General features: G+C 38.2%; 2 protein-coding genes across 4 annotated transcripts; both read left to right on the top strand.

Annotated features, from left to right (window-relative positions):
* Positions 1-601: 601 nt before the first annotated feature.
* Positions 602-10,072, top strand: slc51a (solute carrier family 51 subunit alpha). 3 transcript variants are annotated; one of them, XM_040127637.1, is made up of 8 exons: positions 602-900; positions 3,479-3,630; positions 3,779-3,852; positions 4,188-4,346; positions 5,980-6,091; positions 7,271-7,417; positions 7,639-7,744; positions 7,931-10,072. In XM_040127637.1, exons 1-8 carry the CDS (start codon positions 825-827, stop codon positions 8,077-8,079), a joined length of 975 nt encoding a protein of 324 aa, XP_039983571.1. In that variant the 5' UTR covers positions 602-824; the 3' UTR covers positions 8,080-10,072. The 3 variants fall into 3 exon arrangements, with proteins under 3 accessions (XP_039983571.1, XP_039983572.1, XP_039983574.1); XM_040127638.1 differs by lacking the exon at positions 602-900 and adding an exon at positions 921-1,058; XM_040127640.1 differs by lacking the exon at positions 602-900 and adding an exon at positions 1,095-1,792.
* A 1,089-nt stretch (positions 10,073-11,161) lies between these two features.
* pdk3a (pyruvate dehydrogenase kinase, isozyme 3a) lies at positions 11,162-20,538 on the top strand. The gene is made up of 12 exons (XM_040127614.1): positions 11,162-11,380; positions 11,477-11,547; positions 13,544-13,685; positions 13,814-13,885; positions 14,914-15,098; positions 15,220-15,309; positions 15,760-15,837; positions 16,097-16,173; positions 16,305-16,406; positions 16,528-16,635; positions 16,772-16,885; positions 17,679-20,538. Exons 1-12 carry the CDS (start codon positions 11,259-11,261, stop codon positions 17,826-17,828), a joined length of 1,311 nt encoding a protein of 436 aa, XP_039983548.1. The 5' UTR covers positions 11,162-11,258; the 3' UTR covers positions 17,829-20,538.
* Positions 20,539-20,629: the final 91 nt, after the last annotated feature.

Below are 20,629 nucleotides of genomic sequence, written 5' to 3'. Positions count from 1 at the left end.
AATGTCTCTGGATTTTTTCCTGAAAATGTATTCCCAATAGGCCATGAATCCCAATTTCTATTGTGATCAGAATAATTCCCAACCCAAATATTCTTTGAAAACCAATGGTATAACCCAGACACTGAGCACGTTTAAGCTGCCTCAAAGATGCTGACTTGAAATAAGGGCATGAGTGTGCCAGGTGCCCTTAAATTCCTTCTGTACAGTGAATTGGGGCTAATAAAGAACTCCCACACATTCTGTAAGTTGCACAAAGACAAAACGCAGACCGTAGATTGCCGTAACATAAATCAATGGAAGGTGCAACAAACTTCCAAAAAAATTAAACATGGCAAAAAAAACAAAAAAAAAAAAAAACAAAAAAAACTTTTGAGTGAAAAGCTGTAATTTCTAATATGATAGATTGTTAAATGTTTCCGAATTTCTTACATACATCATATATTAATGCGTTTGGCAGCTTTCTTTCATTTTTATCCTACATTCAAATGTTGTGGAAACCAAAAAAACAAAAGTTGAGGGAAGCTAGTAAGTGCAAATTATCATCTCACAAACCACTTTTTCATCTCCATTACTCAGGCCGTGGTGATTTGGCAGACGACTCACTGTGCTATGACAGCGGAAAGGAGGCGGGTCCAGCGATTGCAACAAGTGTTTCGGGGTACCCGGGAAGCAGATATCCGTCCGTGGAAAGTTTGAGGACGTTCTTTGGATTTTAGGAGAGAAGGGCCAGCTCGTCTCCCGACTTAAAGGCTACTCACCGAACGTCTGTGGATATTAGCGGGACGAGAGATAACTGGAAGCTGCACTTGTGAAAATCCACCAGCATGAATAATGGATCCAACCGAACTATTGACCCGAGCTGCAGGGCAAAACCTCCTCTGGCTGTCAACATCATCCTCAGTGAGTAGACTAGGCTAGGTACCACAACGGTCACTTACAGGGCGTCCCCAACCTCTCCAAGTTTTGTCCCAGCAGCACCACCTGATGACTTTCTTTACAGAGTGATTGTACATGATGCATCAGCAGATCTAATCCGCAGGAATCTCCTTTGTAGTTAGGTGAGATCTGTATGTGCTTGCTCAGTGAACTGTAGAGCGTTGGTATCACTTTGGAAAGAGAGACTACACTGATGGTCGTGATTAATGGGGACTTGATGGATCCCTGGAAGTCCCCTCGGCCACACTTTGGGAACTGCTGTGAAGTGTTGGGATGGTAGTTTCCCCTGTAATGCATCCAGTGTTCCTCCTGATTCTTTTTTTGTCCATGATAAAGTGATAATAGAAAGGGGTTCCTTCACATTTTCAGATCAGCCAGGGAAATCCGCCTGTAAATAAAGACAAAACAAATGTGAGATATTCTGTTTTACTGAGGACTCCCTGGGCCCCCCTCAACAGCTCTGCTTGGTCTACCGACTCCTAAGCACTGACATATGCAGTACACATTAGGAAACAGCCAAATGAAAGCCACATATTGTTGTTTTGAAAGAGCTAAATTTTCAGTGTCTAGTTATGACTTTTGAATTAATTATCAAGCTAATCTATTAATCCATTTCAATTGGGGGGTGGTGCTAGTATTGTAAATAGGGCGCTGACTAATGTGGGATTATCCATTTCATTTTGCTATTCGCTTCTCATTACACTCTTCAGAGATTGTGCAGCCTGAGATTTGCAGGGATATGGAGAGAAAATCCACTTAAAGAGAGCTAAGCAATACTTTTATAACTTAAACCCAATGTCACTGTATACATCGTACTAAAAGTGTTTCTATGAAAGTACAGTATTAGGTAAAAAAGGTAATCCTTTGTTGATATTGAGATTGGGTTCGCCACTGTGTGCTCCTTATAAAATTTACAAACACTTTTCTAAAGTTGCACTGTTTGTTTTTATTATTGCACTTTAAGATTTTAATTTTTGCCCTTCACCATTTGGCTTGTGTGCATACATCATTTTTTTAAATATGTTTTCTTCTTTTTTAAATCTTTTTATAAGGTGTTGTTTAAACAAAAAAATTATATATCTACTTTATGATTAAGACTAAATGAATGTTCAAAATTACCCACTTTTTTGTACTGCTACATCAGTAATAATAATTATAATCAATAGATTTGCCATGCAGTATATATATACAGATCATAGATTATAGCAGATATTGCAATAGTGAAAATGTCGACCAATATATAACAAGGAATTGCTCATTATTCAAAAACAAATTTAAGGGATCCTTTTAAAAATGTCTCTATATATTATGTGTTTATGTAAAAAAATGAATATTGGCCAATCTATTTTGTCATTTTTTTTTAAATCGTAAGTATTAATATTGTCTTCAGTACCCAAAAGCTTGTAAAACTTTAAAAGTACAAACTGTATCAGTTTTTGAATTAAGAAAATGGGAAGTTAAAATCTTCAGTGTCCATTTTTTTGCATAAAGCTCAATATGTTTAGCACATGTGTGGTGGAATTAGATGTCAGATGGTTAAGAATAGAACTAACAGAACACAGGACAGAAACAGTTTAAATAGATGAAGGAAAAATAATTAAACATAGTATTAGAAATTTTGGAAACAATTAAAAAAGTCCACTGTGCCAATTATTAATTGATTACTGCTAATGATTTTGGATACCAGAGAAGAAATGACGCAGATTGTCAGAATACTCACAATCAGCCTCAACATACTGAAACAGTTGACTCCACTTTTCCTCCCACTGTTTGATTTAGAACATAACTGTAGCTTTGTCAACATTCATCTTTATTTGCCTGAGACATCTGTCTGACAAATTCAGTTTTGACCATATGTGTCTGCTGGTTCCTGCCTCCGAGGTTATTTCCAGTTACACATTTCCAAGTAACACTCTGCTATCTGATTTCTTGCAATTTGCATAACCCCACTTGAATGCAATGATAATCATCATCAGACTTTTCAAAAGGTTTAAGAAACACAACTAATGCTGCTGTACAACCTTTTTGCATCTTTAACTGTCTGTTCTATTCATTTTCAAGGCTGACTTGGAAATAAACTTGTATTTTGTTGATGCAAAGCTCTTGAATATCACATAACATGAGGAAAACAGACCACAGTCGAACAAAAGCTAAAGTCAGAGGATCTATCCATCCAGCAGCTTTTTTTAATTTAGTCAACATGCACATGCCTATGTCAACAATTTGCACTTGATTTCCTGTCTTCCTGTTTTCACAATTCTCTGGTTATTATTGTTTTGTACTTTCAAAGTTATGATTGTCAAAAAGAACAATGGGGTATAACTCTCCTCTTGGCTACAGGGAAAACTGGGCTCCAACAACCTAAACACCCATTACCCTCATAATAGCTGGGCTCCAACAACCTAAACACCCATTACCCTCATAATAGCACAACCAAACTTCATATCATGTTTTAATGTCTGTAGAATGACCTCTGGATTCTGAATCCCAGCTAAAATTTGAAGACAGCTAATTCGTTATAATTTCCCTTCTTTTCATCCAGAGTTGGATGTTTTTGGCATAATCCTGTACTCCATCCTCACCTTCATGGCCGTGGTGTCTATGCTGGTCTTCATAGAAGAATGTATCTACATCTATAGGAAAGTTCCAGCCAAAAAGAAGAATATCATCATCTGGGTGAATGGGGCAGCGCCGGTGAGAATAACACACTGCTGGAAGGATTGCATGCAGAAAGATAGAGACACCAGTTTCACCAATTCCAGGACAAAATGCACAGGTGTTGGTCAAAAAGTGTATAATGTATCTTCACATGGTTTTTTCCTACTTCTTCTCTCTTTTTCAGGTGATTGCCACCATGTCGTGTCTGGGGATGTGGATCCCCAGAGCCACCATGTTTACTGATATGACCTCTGCCTGGTGGGTCCCTTTTTCTTTGCTTCCCTCTTACTCACCTTCCATCTCTCAATGCGCTGTGTGTTGGTTTTACTCGTAGGGCCCTTGCAATAAATGAGCAAACATATGAAACTTGAATGTCATAACCTACCAAAAACTTTATAGAAAAACAGCAACTTTAAAGCAAACTTTTGTGCAATGTTTTTGGAAGATATGGCTTTCATTTTCTCTACTTTTCTACTGATCCTCTGTCTCCATGTGTTTATTTCTTCTCTTATGCTTCTCTCATTCTTCCTCCCACCCTCACTTCCCTTCCCTCATTCCTTATTTCTACCCCCCACCCCCTTATCATTTCATAGCTACTTTGCCATTGTGGTGTTCAAGTTCCTGATCCTGATGGTGGAGGAGGTGGGTGGTGATGAGGCTTTCCTAAAGCGAGCAGGGAAACATAAGCTGAAGATCAGCACGGGGCCATGCTGCTGCTGCTGCCTCTGCCTGCCGCACGTCGCCATCACACGGTAAACATATACATTCTCTGAGGAACACTCAGAAGAAGCCTATTTTTAGTCTGATTACAGCAGAAACTTTGGTCGAACAGCTCCTGACATGGTGCATGTGAATTTAGAAATCTGCTCAAATCATCTTTGGCGGTGACATAGAAAAATTAGGTTTATTTTTTTAACTACTGTACATAATTGACTTCTAATTTTAGTCTTATGTTTTCTGTTTTAATTTAAATTTAATGCAAGTCAAGCAGCATGAAAGAAGAGACTGGAATGACTCTCACACCTCAGCTATGCTTTGCAAGTATGAAGTACTGGCATTCATTAAAATGAGTAAGTGCATTTTGGCAAATGCACCTATTCACTTTCTTGTGGGGAGTTAGATGAGAAGGTCCATAACACCCTCATATCTTCCCATTAAATATTAGGCTACAGCCAGCTAACGGCCAGCAGCCCTTTAGTTTATCTTAGCACAAAGACTGGGAAACAGGGAAAATACCTAGATTGGCTCTAGCTACATATTTACTGTACAGATATGAGAGTGATATCAACCACTTCTCTGAACTCTTGGCAAGAAAGCAAACAACCATTCCCAAAATGTCCTAACTATTCCTTTAACTGTTTTTATTTAAAAGCTACAACTAACAGACATTATTCCCAATGGATCTGAAGGGAGACAATGCTTCTATCTGTAACAGCCATGGTTGCACATTTAACAAACAATGCTGCTTTAATATTGAGTAATCCCTGCATCAATGAGGTGGTCACTGAAACATCCTGCAGTGCCAATGAAGCCTAGATCCAGTGCTGCTTCTTACCATATATTGTTTGAGGGGTCAGGCTAGTGTACAGGTCTAGTATTGGACTGTATTGGAAAGTGTTGGACTCAGTCCAGATGTATGCTTCTGTTCTGTGAATGCAAGTTGAACGCACTCCTGGTCACTCTGCTCTATCAGGGCGGGGAATGTGTATCATACTGAAGCACAGTAGTCCCATTATGCTCCTTTGTAGCAGATTAAAGGCTGCACTTTCACTATGTGTCATAGTCGATTGATTTATCCGTCCAGTTAAAATAAAGTCTGCAGTCAAACACAGTTTTTTCCACACACGTTGATGTGTAAATCTATTAGAACAAGGTGCAGTCTGTTTAGACTACATGCAATTCTCATGGGAATGACAAAGCGGTGTGCTCATATTCAATGCTATGCATTGCTTAACATCCATTCACTCTCTCTGTAAAGATGCCGAAAATCCTTTTACATGACCCTGCCTGCCCATGATTTCTTCATCATCATCGACAAGCTCAGCCCTTTCTCTTTAATGTAGTGCCCAGTTACCCATCAAAACCTTGGTTTCAGGATCATCTGTTCTCTCTTCAGAAACACCAGATCAGAAAAGTATAATGAATCTCGGAGGGACAGTCAATATTGTTGTTTTGCATGTAAGACCATTCAAATAAAGACAGGCCGGGAGCCACTAAAGATGTGTCCAAGGCTATTCTGAATTGTTCAACACATCCTGCAGTAATAATCCAAGATTGGTTCAGGGAAAAACAGAATTCCACATTAAATTTTTAATGGCTTAGAGACTAAAACCTTGTTCTGTCATAAGCGGGTAACACAAATAATTTCCTCTGTTCCAACTCCAGGCGCTCTCTCTTCCTGCTCAAACTTGGCTCCTTCCAGTTTGCTCTCCTGAAGACTGTCCTCACCATCCTTTCCATTGTCCTCTGGACCAACGGGACCTTTGACCTGGCTGATGTGAGTTGGTAACATGGAAATTCTGAATGGCATCCCCTCATGCTATTGTACCTCTAAATTATGTTTGTACTGTTTATTTTCCTAGCTTTTTGCTGTTAACTGATGAGACATAAAAAATGTAATAGTTTGTCACTACAGCCCAGACTACCTCTGTTTATCTCTGTTGTTTACTATTGTTTTCTTGTAATTGTGGATATCTAGAAATTAAAATTTACTTTGTTGGACTCATTTCCACTTGATCTTGTTGAGCAATTTTTTGATTTTGTTTATGAAAATTACAGTCATAATCTTGCTGCAATACCAGTTGTGTTATGTGCGCAAATGTGTTAATGTGTAAACATCATTATCAGTCATATACAATTATTCACATTTTATAAAAGATAGTTATTCTCTTTGTCTCTCTATCACTTTATAATACAGGTAAAGTAAACCATGCTTAATTAACGTATAACTAATGTATGACTCTTGATGATTTAATGCATGAAATAATGCAGGGTGTATAATGAGTTCCTTTTGCTCACCATTAAGAAATGATCAAGTCATGTGATTAGTTAATGCTCAATGAATCTTTGACTCACAGTTGCTTTGCTTTATACGTTAATTTATATGCCACCAAAGCTGAAATTCCATTACAGAAAATTAAATTTTAGACCCATACTCTGAAAAAAAATCTCATAGAAATATAAACTGTTTTTCTTGAACTTTCTTGAACTTTAATACCCAGTTTTTCATTCTCACTTCATTACAGTGTCAACTGTTGATTTGTGCTTAAATCTGTCTGTTCTCTTCTGATTTATCATCTGGGCACCTGCTAGATGTTTTTTTTTTTAGTTTACCATTCTCTTTGTGCTATACTCCCCTGTTTTCAGCAACAACAAAAAAATAGAAGGAAATCTCTCGTTCCAACCCCTAGCATGTCAATGCAACATAAACAAAGACTGTTCGGTTATGCAGTAACTAGTGGTGTTGTCTCTTGTGTTTGCGTCTGACAGCAGCTTCATATTTATATGAAAATATAAATGCTAACATGGTGGCATAGAATTGTGGCATGTTTTTCATACCTTTTTTCAGCAGGGTCTCATTAGTCCCTGTTGTTCTGTACAAGCTATCTCTTAGACTTGTTTTCTGTTTTTTTGTATTGACCCTCTGTGTGTGTGCCTGTGTGTGACTACATTTCAGTTGAAGATTACCGGAGCTGCTATATGGATCAACCCACTTGTGGGCATCTTGACAATCATAGCCTTGTGGCCTGTAGCGATAATGTTCATGCACCTAAGGACTGCCCTACGGACACTCAAGATCATTCCCAAGTATGCCATGTACCAGGTAAGGCACAGGAGAAGCACATATGCACACAAACAGCTGTTTACACACCTCATGGTGGACAGTAACTAGCACTGCTCAACTATATACTGTATGGTTGGCTGTAAGTAGACACCTATTCCTAATAACATGTCAGGTTATAGGGCTGTCATAAGTTTTTTTTACAGGATTTTCCAGCATTCTGTTTGTCAGGGTTAACAGCATGTGTGTGTTTGTGTTTGTAGCTGGTGCTCATCCTGAGCCAGCTGCAGACAGCTATCATTAACATCTTAGCTTTGAATGGAACCATCGCCTGTGTGCCACCTATCTCTGCCACATCCAGGGGATACAGTGAGTCAACATCCACCCAAACAATCAATCCATCCATCCATGTGTTGGTCTGTTGGTCTGATCAACGATGAGTCAATCTATCTGTGCATTCAGTTCATTCTGTTCACCAGGACTGAGTCCTTGAAGTCTCCTTTTTTTTTTATTCCTTCCATATCACTTCCTCTTCATTTACTTTCTGCCCCACAGTGATGAGTCAGCAGTTGTTGATCCTGGAGATGTTCATCATCACACTGGTAACACGGCTGCTGTATCGACGACAGTACGATCCTTTACCTGAAGAAGAACACGACGACAATGAAAACACCAAAATGGTTGCAATACTGGAGTCTGCATGAGAGTGTTTGTGTGTGTGCGTATCATTTTTATTTTCCTGCGTTTGTTTGATTAAGAGATTATATAAGTAATTATGAATGAATATAAATATGAATTATATGTAAACTAATCTTGTGGATGTTCCATTAAGGATCACAGATCAGAACTGCTGATTGCAAGGACACTCAGGTCACATGTACTTTATTCAGTGTGATCAGGGATTAATAGTCGACATGTTCCTACTTTGTGTCCTCATTGTGTCATTCCAATTTATTTTTACCAGAAAAAGAGACTAGATATATTTATACAAGAGGCTGGTGGAGGATGGTAATGCTTTATTTTACAGGTCTGTAATTCCCTTATAATTTCCAAGGAGGTGTCCTGGAAAGAACTATGTAATTCGGTACTCAGTATAGTGGATACTTGTTTACATTCAAAACAAAAATTGAAAGAAATGTGAAACCAAAAAGTCAATGATGCACCATGAAAATAAATTAAAATGACTTAAAATACATAAGAAATAGCTCCTGAACTAAGTATAGCCAAAACAAAGACCATTAAGTAAGGCTGGTAGACACATCTTACACTTTAGCATGTTCATCTTACACACTGTGCTCTGACTGAAAGACAGTTGCAGTGGTAATAAATTGGAAGTCATTAATCTGACGTGTACCATTTTAACAATCTTAATTTAAGTTTAATTAATACTGAATTACACCACCCTTTCCAGGGACATTTCTGTGAACCTATGGGAACACAAAAACTACATTTTTACCACTTATTTATATCCTCTTTCTTTTTGTGAGGCATTATTGCAAACATAATGATAAACTGTATTTTTCTCATGCATCTGTCTTCTGTGTTACAGTCACTGGACCTTTACTGTCACTATTAGCTATCTGTATAATTTAAGCATTTTACTCCTCAGATGAAATTTCAGATACTGAATGACTCTGTTTGGTGTTATTTGTTACAGTATTTTCAGTTTTTCCATCCAGCTGCCCTGTCTCACTGGATATTTCTAATCTTGTGCCGCTAGATGGCAGTAGAAACCAAAATCTAAAAGACAACTAACAACGTCAGTCAAGCTGTGTGGGATTGGATTATCACCTGCTTGTCGTTATTACTTTAACAGACATCTGACACACTAATAGTCAACGTAGAGTTTGAAAATGTATACATTAAGTCCTAAAAGATATTCTGTTATTTCTGTTGCAAATTGCAAATCAATGAAACATTTTGTGGCACATAAATATACTATACATGTATTTTTACTTTTTACATGTACTACTCATTGCTTGTTTCTGAATGTAACACTATGTATAATATTAAACGGCTGCAGATTAACAAGGTAATGAAACGGTGTTGATTGACACGCCTCCGTCCATTTTGGTTGTAGCTGCTTCCCATTTCCGTGTTTTAGACCAATCACGGCAGTGCACCAACAAGCCTAGGCCAAGTGCGGTTGAGCCGAGACTTAAGAATGTTCGTACTGTACAAAAACGTTAAGGTAGCTCAAACAGGCCGGAACTCTGGAAAATATAGTTCAAAATAAAATGTTCTGCAGGTGTACGGAAATTCTAAGACTGCTGTAGTTAAAGCTGGCAGAAGAGCAGTTCTTCCACCCTTCAAAAGTTATGTGGTCTTAGCCATTGTGCCATGTTGCTTAGGCTACTTTTTGTTTTATAAGTTGTGATTGATGGTTTTTATCAGTAATGAATAATTTATTAATGCTTTATAGATCAGTTATAAGCCAGCCCTGCCTGGTTGTGTCTCCCTTGCTTTTGAGTCATTAATAGGAATGTCATTGATAATATCTTTAATAAAAAGGTTACGAATGTCTCACTTTTAATAAGCCATCAAGTCTCCAGTTGTAAATGTTAGTCATTTACAAAGTGTCATGGTTGAAACCATTAAGGCTGCATTTACAAATTTTTTTTGTTGTTAATAAAGGCACACAGGTTTCTTACTAAGACATTGGCAAAATTAAATCATCTGAATGTAATAAGTCATTAATAAAGGGTTTTATGAGAAACCGTGAGGTCTGCAGTTTAAATAAATAAATGGTCCAGATGCTCTGACGAAACAAGCGTGGGATACTGAAGCCACAGATCATATCTTCTTTTCATGTAATAGGCTACAGTTGTTTTGGATTGATTTTTGCAGTTCGTTGGCAAATTTTCTTTGACCTTTGCTTTGCTGCATGCAGTTTATGCTTAGCTCAATCTTATATACATAAAGCGAGACCCTTTGTCTAGTTTTATTCTTTTCTAGTATGGATAATATGCCTTAAATCAATAACGGATTATGACACACTGAGCCCCTCGTCACATACATGTAAAGGGCCCCCCAACCTCCCCTACACAGGAGCAAGACACCCACACTGACAGAGGTGCAAAATGGTTTATAGCCAATTTTTGCCTCTTTATGGCCGTTTTGTGTCTCTTCGTGGTTGTTTTGCCCCTTTTAGCAGCTGTTATATGTCTTTTTGTAGTTCTTTTACATCCTCAAAAGAGTTTATTGTCTCTCTTTCATCTGTGTGGTAATTTTATTTGTCCTTGTAGTTGTTTTGCATCTCTATAGTTTTTTTGGTGTAATTGTCAAGTTGGTAGCGTTGGTGTCCTTTGAGAACCATGTATCTCCAAAAAGTCAACTTTTCATGAGCTCAGAAAAAGAATCCTGTTTTCAGTTTTGTAACAAGTAATTTTTCAGCTAATCAAAGAGGGTTTTATAAATATTTTATTTATTTTACGAAGTAGGGGATTTTTCTCAACCCATAAAGGAACACTTAATCCTTTAGTTTATCACAAACCTTCAGAATCAACACACCTGGAGATACATGGTTTTCACTGGACAGGAGGAGTATCAAAAATTGTAATATGAAAAGTAACTAGTAACTAAATCTGTCAGACAAATGTAGTGGAGTAAAAAGTACAATATATGCCTTTAAGATATAGTGGAGTACAAGTATAAAGTTGCTTAAAATGGAAATACCCTTTTATAACACTTTTGAATTATTTACCCCAGTACCTTGCAAATTAGCGACATTCGACTGCCTATTATTTTATTTTGAAAAACGTAACCGGAAGTCCCAGTTGTATTCCGACCAGCTCGATAGTGTTGAGCTAATCGGAAAGTCCAACATAGTAGACCCAGGAAGCCCTCTGGAGAGCTTATTGTTTGTATCCTATCACTTAACCTTATGGACATTTATTTCTCGCGTCGTTTCGTGTCCACTGGAGGCCCACGGGCTGGGACAAATGTGGACGCCGACGAGAGAGGAGGGCTGTCTGTGTGCCTGTCAGCATTACGGCGGATAAAATGGTCGTGTTTTTTCTGAATTTCATTCTCACGGCTGGATCCAGGCATCACCATTGAACTTGAAAAAATGAGGATCTTTGTGTCTCTTCTGAAAAACAGTAACCCCAAAATCGAGTATTACTCCAGGTTTTCTCCGTCCCCGCTCTCCATTAAGCAGTTTTTGGATTTTGGTAAGTAGCGGTGCAGGGCTGTCATCTTAAGAAATGAAAAGGAGGAAAACCAGTGGCCTTGTTTTTGCCCCTTATTTTGTCATTCCATTCACTGTTTCTGTGGATTTGATGTGTCACAGGCAAAGCTCCGGGTTATTAATAGAATAAGTCGTCTACAAGCTGCCATGTAACATTATACTTTGTAATGATCAGATTTGACATTTGAATTTGGTGTTTACTTTTAGTAACCCACCAATAACAGCACAAACAGTGTCATGCGAGGTAATGGCTTTGCATGACAGATTTCTGTTGAAGGTTTGTTCACTATGTGAACTCACCATGTGAAGAGACTGCTTAAAGCATGCAGGTATTTTCATTCATACTAGAGCAACAGCATGTATTCAGTGGATGGTGAATACAGCTCACGTTACCCAGTTTTTTCATTGCTCAATTTCTTTTTAAGTCTTAATGAACTGAATTCAGGGTATGCCCTGTAGTTCAGCATTACACAAATGAAAGTTACATGAAGGATATCTTTTTGTATGTGCAGTATATTATACTCCTTGTGTTGCGTCAATAACTAGATAAGAAGCTCTGATAAGAAACCTTAAGTGCAAAACGTCAGTTATTAATTATGTGGTGCACTCAAGGCTCTTCTTAATCCATCTCTGTTTAACACAGTCATTTCAGTTGCATAATTTGTCCTCACAGCTGTGAATGGATGTGAATTACAGGAAGCCTGTGGCAAATGTTCTTACGAAGAAAAACAAATGGTAATTTGTCAGGAGTATTTGTTCATGTCAAGAGAGGAGTAGGGCAAATATATTTGGTGTGTTTCAAAAGGGAGCTATGAGACATATCCAAGGATCATCCGTAGCAGCAGCGTGTGCGTGTCATTTCTGGACTGAGTCAGTATTTGGGGGTTTCACTACCTAATTTTATCATTTACAAGGCCTCCCCTCATGTTGCTGAATCACTGGAAGTCTCTCTTTTTTGCTGAGATGATACGACACTTCCTTTCATTCTGCCAGATCATGAAGCATTCACCCCTAAGATGATAAAATAACGTCATATCTTACTGTCTCTTCTCTGTCGGAGTCACTCACAGGGCAACACTAATATCTGCACAACAGGTTTCCTGTAACCTACAATGCAAACGTTTCTTTGTGTTATTTGAGACTTTACCATTGTTCGCTTTTTATTAACTGGAAGAACTTGAAAGCCTTTTCTTCAGCAGACTTTTTTTTACTGTGTGTAGGGGTTTTCTCTGCTGAGGGATGATAGGGCTCATATGCTTCTATGTGAGTTCTCAGATGCACACATAAGAGACTGGGCTATTTTGTACACTGTAAATTACATTTTTGTAGAGTAAAGGATTTTATAAACGCAAAGTTGGCTTACACATAAATCATTTTCGAGAAAGACATTTAAGATTAAACCGCAGTAATTCCGTTTTTCTGTTTAGATCTAAAAAGATAAATCCCCTAACCTTTCCATGACTCCCCCTCTCTACTCAGTAACAAGATTTATGATTTCCCTGTGTAGTTCAGGCTAATGTTGGTGGACAGTAAATACCATTTTAGCCAGATAGCAAAGTTTAAGGTATCATATTAAAGGTTGGAACTTGAGACCCACTACAGCCTCCAGCCAGATACTTAAACTGTGGCTGTTACTTTTTCTACAGCTTTGGGAGGTAACTTGTCATATGAATGGTTGTTTTCATTTGAGCAATAGTTGTCATTGGGTGAAAACTTAAACCTTTGAGAAATGAAGAAAAACAGCTTGTAACATTTAAATTTAGGCATTATTCAGTCAGTTCTGGAAGGGTTTTACAATGCCAAGAGGTCTGGTGGTTTCCTTACTGAAAGATTTACCTTTTGTTACCTTGGTTTTCACATGATGACAAGAATACAATAGGAGTTTTGTAAATGGTGACTTTTGTAATCTGTGATCAACCATTAGTAGCACAACAAGAAAAACAATCTAAATCAACAAATACCAATCATTTTTCTCTCAGGCAGGAACAATGCGTGTGAGAAAACATCCTACATGTTCCTGCGTAAGGAGCTGCCTGTGCGGCTGGCCAACACCATGAGAGAAGTCAACCTGCTCCCTGATAACCTGCTTAGCCAGCCCTCCGTCAGATTGGTTCAAAAATGGTAAGACACTTCCTACAGCAATACCCTTTATATGGCTGCCAGACAATAAGGTTTATAGTAGTAGTAGTTGTAGAAGTGCTAAGAAGCATGTGTAAAAGTTGCCCTTTGACCTCTGTTTGCTTTATCAGGTACATGCAGAGTTTTGTGGAGCTGCTGGATTATGAGAATCGAAAGCCAGAGGACCCTCACGCCCTGAATGAGTGACTGAATATTGCCTTGTTTAATGTTTAATTAATTAAAGCACATTATACACCAATCAGCCACAACAGCCACACTGGTAACTGGTTTTAATGTTGTGGTTGAATGGTGTATATACAGCATACAGTGTATATAGATATATACTGTAAGTACTGCTTTGTCAAACACCCAGCTGCTGTATACTGGCTTTATGTCTTTATGTCCAGAGTCCTTCCTCCACTGCAGTTAATCCCTTTAGTACTAACAGATCTCTGCTGACTTTACAAGTAACGGTGTGTATTTATACTAAAACAGTGCCCGTGTGATAAACACCAGCACGATTTTGAATAAGGCAATCTGTTTAGAGAGCACATTTCCAAGAATTGTTCAGTTCACTGGAGTCAAAGGACAGTGATCTTAAGTTGGATACTCATCCTGACTGAGCATTTTGCTGGGTTTTTTAAAGAATGAAAAAAATGTTGAGGCAGACAATGAATTAAAGAGACATTGCAGATATTTAATTTTCAAGGTCTTATTAACAGACAAATGTACAGAATATATATTCAACAAATGAAACAAATATTTTTCGTTACTTTTTACTTGCCCAATCCCACTCATAAGAACAAGAACAAAATCAGCCAGAAAATAAGAGAGACAAGAATAAATACATTGATTAATAATGATAAATAAATGAAGGAATGGGTAAAACAAGACAAAGGGAGATAAAAAGCAAATAGTAGCTACAACAACAAATAATTAGATGAATAAATAAAAACAACAGGTAAATTATGAATCCGGTTTATCCGCAAACTTATTTTAAGAAAAGACGACAGAATTTTAGAATTGATCCCTTAATGGAATTTCAAATCTTTCTTTACTGAATGTAATGCATGACCTCCTTGATGAATTTGTCTTCCCTTGATTTTAAATTTGGCACTATCATTTCTGAATAATAAGAATGACCTCACTGTCAATGTAAAAATGTCAGTCATTGATCGGTTTGTTAATATGTTGATTGACGTTGATTTCCTTTTTAATTTCCTATTCTGAGTTTCTTGGAGCTCTTGATTGAGATCCGTAACCGTCACAATGATGTGGTTCCCACCATGGCTCAGGGAGTCATAGAGTACAAGGAGAGGTTTGGCTTCGACCCCTTCATCAGCAGCAATATCCAGTACTTCCTCGACCGCTTTTACACCAACCGCATCTCTTTCCGCATGCTCATCAACCAGCACAGTGAGTCTCAAAAACATATTTGTTTAATTTCGCAAGCATACTGTATTACTTAGTAGCTGGGTGGCTTTTGTTAATGGACTGTCTAAGCAGCTCACTTTTAATTCCATGTGTTTATGTGCAGCTCTCCTGTTTGGTAATGACACCAACCCTGCTCATCCAAAACACATAGGCAGTATAGATCCAAACTGCAGTGTGGCTGAAGTCGTCAGTGGTGAGTTAAAGAAGGTCATACTTGAAAATCATCTATATATTATGATTTATAAGCTTTTGACTGCATATATAGAGCTGTTGCATAATGCTGTAATTCCATACAATGTTGAAACAACCAAGTCAGAGTTTGAGCTGCAGCCAATACATGTATATTTTGTCTATGGGAATATTTGCGTAGTTCTTATGGGAAACAGAGTTAGCTATTATATCATACCACCACTCTCAGAAGCAACACAAATCAAACATAACCATGCACATCTTTGCTGAATGGCTTGTTTACATAATGATAGTATTTCAGGAATTCCAGCAGTGTAGATCCAAAGCTGCACTCTCAGTGACCCAGTAAGGAACAGAAGCTACATTATTGACATCTAATAGGAATCTAAATTTAATCAATGAACATTTTTAGCTTGTTCTGCTGTGGCTCATGTTGTTTTTCCTATTCTATCAGATGCCTATGACACAGCAAAGATGCTCTGTGAGAAGTACTACTTGGCCGCTCCTGAACTCAAGATTGAAGAGTTCAACAGTATGAATTTTTTTTTTTTTCTTTTGTGCAATAATCCATCCATCCATGCACTAAACCATTTCTCCCTGTAATCGGTCGCACAGCTGTAATAATGTATTCTGTTACTGAATCTATTTAGAGCTTGTGGGTGCAGCTAGTGATTCCAAATGTAGTCTTATAATGACTACATTGTCTACTGTCTCATTAACTTCAAAACAACTAGCTTTGTGTGTGTGTCTGTGTTTCATCTTCTCACACCCTTTGCATTCTTTTCCTCCAGTGAAGGCCCCTAAAAAGCCTATCCAGGTGGTGTATGTGCCATCTCATCTTTTCCACATGCTGTTTGAGCTCTTCAAGGTGAGCAGATGTATCAGTGCAGTTAACCTAAATAGTCCAGTGCTCTTTAGATGTGCTTAAACTGTAATGTGACTATAATTCTTTAAAGACTGGTGCTGAGCTGAGTTATTTAACTCTGTGGGTGTTTGCAGAATTCAATGAGAGCGACTGTGGAGCTTCATGAGAACAGTAAAGAGGGATTACCACCAGTAAAGGCAAAAGTCACTCTGGGTAAAGAAGATCTCTCCATAAAGGTAAATCAGACACAAATACACGCAGAACATCATGCAAAACATCATGTGAAAAAATGTTGTGGTGTTTAAATGTATCCGCCTGGCTTTTTTTCACTTCTTCTCTCCTACTTTCCACCTTCAGATTAGTGACAGAGGAGGAGGAGTTCCTCTGAGGAAGATAGACCGTCTATTTAACTACATGTACTCCACTGCCCCTACACCAAGCCTGGAGCCAGGAGCTGTCCCCCTGGTACACACACTCACATAAAATCAAACCAGTATTGATCCCGGTGACCATTTCAACCTTTTTATTAGCTCATACGTTTGTTATATATGGAGTGACATCTGGGAAATTAAAGTCTGCTTCTTTTCCTCCCCCTATCCAGGCTGGTTTTGGCTACGGTTTACCAATTTCTAGGCTCTATGCCCGATACTTCCAGGGGGATCTGAAACTCTATTCCATGGAGGGCGTTGGCACGGATGCTGTCATCTATCTGAAGGTGAAGTCAGCAACTCAAGTGCATGTTGCACTGACTTTTCTCTCTCATAAAGATATGATACTCAGAGTTTAAATTAGTAGTTTGCCATTTTGAAAGATATGTTTATTCAGTCTTTGCCAAGAGTCAGATGTGAAAATCGATACCATTTTCATATCTGTCTGTTACGTATGCTGCTGCAGCTGGGAGACAATTTCCTTAGATTAGCACAGCATAAAGATTGGAAGCAGGGGGAAACAGCTAGCCTGGCTCTGTCCAAAGTTAAAAAAGCTGAAGCTCTAAAGCTCACTAGTTAACGTGTTATATGTATTATATGTTATTTGTTTAATCTGTAAACAGTCAGACATCAGTGGGCTACTTTTCAGTAACCTTGCTAGTTTGTCCACTGGTACTGTAAGTAAGCAATCAGTAACAAAACATTCTTTCACTTCATTTTAGTTTTGACAAAGCCGTACTTCACTATGATTCATTGCAGTTGTAGTAAAAAAAAAAAAATTGTCATTTTCAATAGTCAGTTCCTACACAAGTGTATCCACTCTAATGTTTTTTAAATAAAACATATAAAAATAATATAGTTGAACTCACAGTTAAGTCTCCATAACATTGTGAAAACAATCCGTACAAAAATGGAAGTGTCAGTGTCGTCAGTGCCTTAGCTAAACGAATCGTCTCATTTTAGCAGCAAGAAAGCAAATAAGGGTATTTCCCAGATGTGAAAGTTTTCCCCTTAAAGATAAATGATTGTCAGGTCATTCTCATTGGGTCTTTTTGGTATGTTTTTCTCCTCCATTTAAAGGCCCTGTCCAGTGAGTCCTTCGAGCGCCTGCCTGTCTTCAATAAGTCAGCGTGGCGGCATTACAAGACCAGCCCTGAGGCAGACGACTGGAGTAACCCCAGCAAAGAGCCACGTGATGCCAGCAAGTCCAAATACAATGCCAACAGATAACTCTGCCCTTCCTGCTAGCCCAGCCCTCTGATGGGAGTCGAAATGCCTGCGCTCTGCCTAGAGCATGTACGATGAAGTGTTGACCTTGGGTAAATGCTTGGTTTAGGATTAGACTGGCTTCTACATTCCAGTGGTTAAATCTTTGGAAAAGATGGATGACCTTGACTTAAATCTGTAACCAATGGCAATGACCTTCATCACTGTAGTTTTTTATTGTTGTGGCATTATCAATGGCTCTCCCACAATGGAGTTTAAAATGAACCTGTTCCAAACAATGGATCCCCACTGTCTAACCCAATTTATAAATAACTGGTTATTTAGACGAATATTTACAAATGTAGACTCCATTTTCTCCTCTGTCTCACCATTACCTCGACGTAAATTCACTGCATCACTGTTATCGCTCCCTCTGTCTCCCGCATAGTCGGCTTTGCTGACTAGGCCACTGCTCCCTGTGGCTGAATAAGCCATGCACTGCTGATTGAGTGTCTTTCTCACCAAGATTTAAGGCTTGTATTCTGTTTCTCCCTCTCAAACACAATCAGAGTCAGGGGGTTTTAGTTTCAGTGCAAGTGGGAAAAACAAAAGGTTTAATTTCCTTCCTTTGAGACGCATTTCACTGAACTCAAAATTAAGCCAGTGTGCCATTGGCATAGTAAAGACTTGTTTTGGTTGTTCTCTATTTAAGCCAGGGAAATGAAAGAGGATTGCCTATAGATGAGAGGCAGTGAAAGCTCTTTTAGAAAATGATAGGAAGCATTGCATAAGAGGTACACCTTAATTTTAAAGATCTAGAAGTCAGGATTTTTATTTCATGTTATGGTGAAAGCCTTGCTTCTAGGCACATAAAACACATCTGATTTTCTGACTTGAAGGCTTTATGTTAATTTATAAATGGGGAATGTTAGAAATGAAGGTATATTTGTTTAACTACTTCACTCTCGAAAGTGAACCAACTGCCCACTTATAGAGTGTTAACCAGCAATACTGACCCTCATCAGACATTTGTGCTTGCAAGCCAGCTCTGCACCCTGATTTAACACCTACTAAAGGACCAACTGCGCATCTGTAAGATGCTTATGTAATGCCACCATGCTAGCTTTGTCTTTCAAGTAGCTTCAACTACACCAGCATGATGTATTGTACGAACCCTCACAGAGAGGAATGGACCTGATGCATCTCATGAGGACTATAAAAGTGGGATTTCATCATTACATGCCCTTTCTACACTTCCTGCAAACATTTTAGATCTGCCGTGGTGGATACATAACATGCTCACAGCTTACAGACTTATACCCTAACAATGCTTTATGCAGTCAGCCTTGTGTCTCACTTGTATTACTGACCCTTATGGTTTTCTGAATGAGTTTGAACAAAGCTTGTGTCAAATGCAGAGGGAATTAATTCATGACAGATTTTAATATATTTTATCCAGGAACAAAGACACAGTTAATGAACTACTTTTTCTTGGTTGTGCACTATTTTCTTTTACTTTTCATCTTTGCCATTGGAACAGAATTACTTTTTATAACGTTTTATCAATTTTTCTCTGATTACTTTTAAAAGTGTGTGGACAGTCTTATTAATTTTTCTTTATTTATATGCTAGGAAGTTTAGCAGCACTGAAATTTGAGTGTTTGGGAAAGCCGGCAGGGGAAATGTGGATAGAGGAGCTGAGCTCCCAACCACTAAAGCATCTCTGGGTACTGAAACATAGCGTCATACCATCCAATTTTTGTCACATAAATCATGTTCAGGAATTCTATTAGTGCACTTTACTAACTCTAATATATTTTCCTTCAAATGACTTTCATGTGATCAATTCAGATCTCTATCAAGATTTTATTTGTAGAAGTGCTATTATGATCAGATCAGATCCCAGGTCAGCACTTCATGATAGAAACATAATTTTTGTAGCTAATGAAAAAGCCCAAACTTAAATCCAACATGACCCAAATCTGGACCCATTTGTTAAAACCAGATCATGGGGAATTTCAGTATTCTGAAGTGACTACCTTTTCTCATCTCCTTTAGCTCTATCTGTGTGAAAAGAAAAAGAGTTTAGATGGAGAATTTTGAGAAACGCTTCAGTATGGAGAGTTTCCTCATCCTGTAGGTTCTTCACTTTTCAGCCACACTTTAAGATTTCATCACTGCCGATGCCTTTGAAACCTGCCAGTCTCACTGGGTGATGCTCGGTAAAAAACTTTCTATAAAGGAGGTGTTGTGTTATAGGGTAGACAACAGTCCACTTAATTTAAAGGCCTCAGTTCACCACCTGAAATGTGTGGTCTCCCTGTGAACGACTCATAATCACATTTAACACCCAGCGATCAATGCTGATTTCAAGGATTTAGAGGCCCAAGGATCTTCCACCTTCAGTAGTTGTCAACCTTTACTGTTAAAGAATGTCTCCGTACCTATCGTATTTAAGAAATTATTGGATATAGAACTATGAATAATTTGTATGCTGTATATGCAGCCAGTGTGGAATGATCATTCTGTTTTCCATTCTACTGTACCTCCAGCTTGAAACAATGTATTTGTATGCATGAACTCCTCATTTTGGAGGCAGTCATGCAAAGATATGCAAATATCGCAACATCAACACACACCAAAAAGGTGATAGAGCAGTCTAATAATGTGATTCAGCATGAAATCGACTTACAATGACAATAAAGAAAAATGTTGTGGTGTGTAATCTGTCTTTGAGGTCTTTTTACATTCTGTGACCGAAAAAATTAGCAAATACTGACCTTAAATTCACATTCAGTTATACATTTTTGTTTTATTTACATATC

The sequence above is a fragment of the Xiphias gladius genome, chromosome 5 (assembly GCF_016859285.1).
Source record: "Xiphias gladius isolate SHS-SW01 ecotype Sanya breed wild chromosome 5, ASM1685928v1, whole genome shotgun sequence".
NCBI classification, from domain to species: Eukaryota; Metazoa; Chordata; class Actinopteri; order Istiophoriformes; family Xiphiidae; genus Xiphias; species Xiphias gladius.
The sequence above is the reverse complement of the archived record's forward strand: the minus strand, read 5'-3'. Positions and strand labels throughout refer to the sequence as shown.